The sequence below is a fragment of the Tupaia chinensis genome, unplaced genomic scaffold, assembly GCF_000334495.1.
Source record: "Tupaia chinensis unplaced genomic scaffold, TupChi_1.0 Scaffold000647_1, whole genome shotgun sequence".
NCBI classification, from domain to species: Eukaryota; Metazoa; Chordata; class Mammalia; order Scandentia; family Tupaiidae; genus Tupaia; species Tupaia belangeri.
This window is the reverse complement of record NW_006160168.1, coordinates 2,585,591-2,587,249: the sequence shown is the minus strand read 5'-3', so window position 1 is coordinate 2,587,249 and position 1,659 is coordinate 2,585,591. Positions and strand designations below refer to the sequence as shown.

General features: G+C 57.3%; 1 protein-coding gene across 1 annotated transcript in view; it reads right to left on the bottom strand.

Annotated features, from left to right (window-relative positions):
- C1QL3 (complement C1q like 3) overlaps window positions 1-1,659 on the bottom strand; it is a 59,077-nt gene that overhangs the window by 7,858 nt on the left and 49,560 nt on the right. The window contains exon 3 of the mRNA XM_006159763.2: window positions 3-114. Within this exon, the coding sequence (XP_006159825.1) occupies window positions 3-114 (112 nt within the window). The remainder of the gene's footprint in view (window positions 1-2; window positions 115-1,659) is intronic.

The window sequence follows — 1,659 nt, the reverse complement described above, 5'->3', positions numbered from 1 at the left end:
ACCGGGATGAGGATGACCAGCAGCAGCACCATCACCACCCCCAGCGCCCCAGCGGCTATCAGGCGCCTCCTGCTGCCCACCAGCCGGCTCAGCGCGGGGCGATCCTCTTGTCTGCTTTTGGACAAAATTTTGAAGGTTGGGCGGGGACCTCTTCAGAGCCGAAAACAACCCCCTGCGAACCCCAACTCCCCTGGGCGGGCGCGCGCCGGCTGCTCTTAGCAGGCTCCTGCTCCCCCCGCTGAGACTGCGGCCGGGGAGGGAGCTCAGGCGCCAAGTGACTTGAGCTGAAGTCCCGAGCTGAGGGTGGGGGCTGGGGGAGGGGTGCGCAGGGCGCCCTCTCGCCTTCAGCGAGCCCCTTCGCACCTGTGTGGCTGTCGCCGGCGCCGGCGCGGCCACCCGGAGGGCAGAGCCAGCCGCCGCCTCTAGCGCTCGCCCGGGCCGCTCACACTTTTATGCCGCTGCCTGCGATCGACTTTTCCGTTTTTGCAGACTGCGCCAGTTCGCACCAACTTTCCGTCTGAAGTTGCCTTTTTCTGCCTCCTCCTCCTCTTCTTTCGCTCTCTGTTCGCCTGTCCGCTGCCTTTTTTTTTCTTCCTCCTATACAACCACCGCAACTCTAATAGAGGCGCATCTCCAAAGCCCCACGCTGGCCACAGGAGTTGGGGCCAGGCGTCCCCCGAGTGCGCAGAGCGGAGGCCACCCGCACGGTGGGCTCGGCCAGGCTCCGGGCTGGAGCGGAGGAGCCAGCCAGCAGCGGCGAGCGCCTCACGGCCGGGAGCGGAGAGCGAGAGAGACTGAACACAGAATTCTGCCTGGGTACCACCTGCCAGGAGAAGAGGAGGCTGACAAACGCGCGCCGGAGCAATTTATAGGCACCCAAGGCACAGAGGAAGGGGAGCCGCTTTGGCATCTCATTGCAGCATCTGCTCTGCTCATCCCACTCAGAGAGAGTTTGGCATTACTCTGACAATGTGGGATTTTTTTTTTCGGCCCCTTTCCCCCCCTCTCCGCACATGGATGAACAGTGAGCTCTGAATACTCCCTTGCTGAACCCAGGCGATGGCAGCGCTCTCGCTGGACATAACTGGGGGTTGTTGGGGGAGGGCTGGAGGAGACAGCTGTGTGACTGCCCTGAAGACTCAAGGGTCACACCTAAATCCTCTGTTTCTCCACTGCCAGCATCCCCAGTTGGAGGGTGGAGGTGAAGGTTGAAAGGAGGGTGGCTTGGTTGACAATATTTCCCTTCTGGCTCACCCACGATCAGTGCCTCAGGTGTTTTTCCAAATGCCACATTTAACATAAGGAGGGCCCTTTAGAATTTTCCAGATGGTAGATGTGATTTTTTTTAACCTATGGTTTTCTCCTCCAGCCTTCTAAATGAAATGATATAGTTACCCTATGCACAGTAAGGTGTGTTAGAAAACCCAAGGACATGTATCGATTTAGATAGACATGTCCACCACACGAAAGGAAAGGGTTTGTTCTTACAGTAGCTGCACAGTGGTGAGGATATGCATATGCATTCTATTACAGGCTCACAACGCTAGCAGCCTTCCAGGAGAAGCTGCCATTGGACCAGAAGTTGCATTTACTTAAGGTGCTATGTGCTGAGAAATAATCACTTGTCAAACGCCTTCCAAAGGTAGAGCAACTCTTATA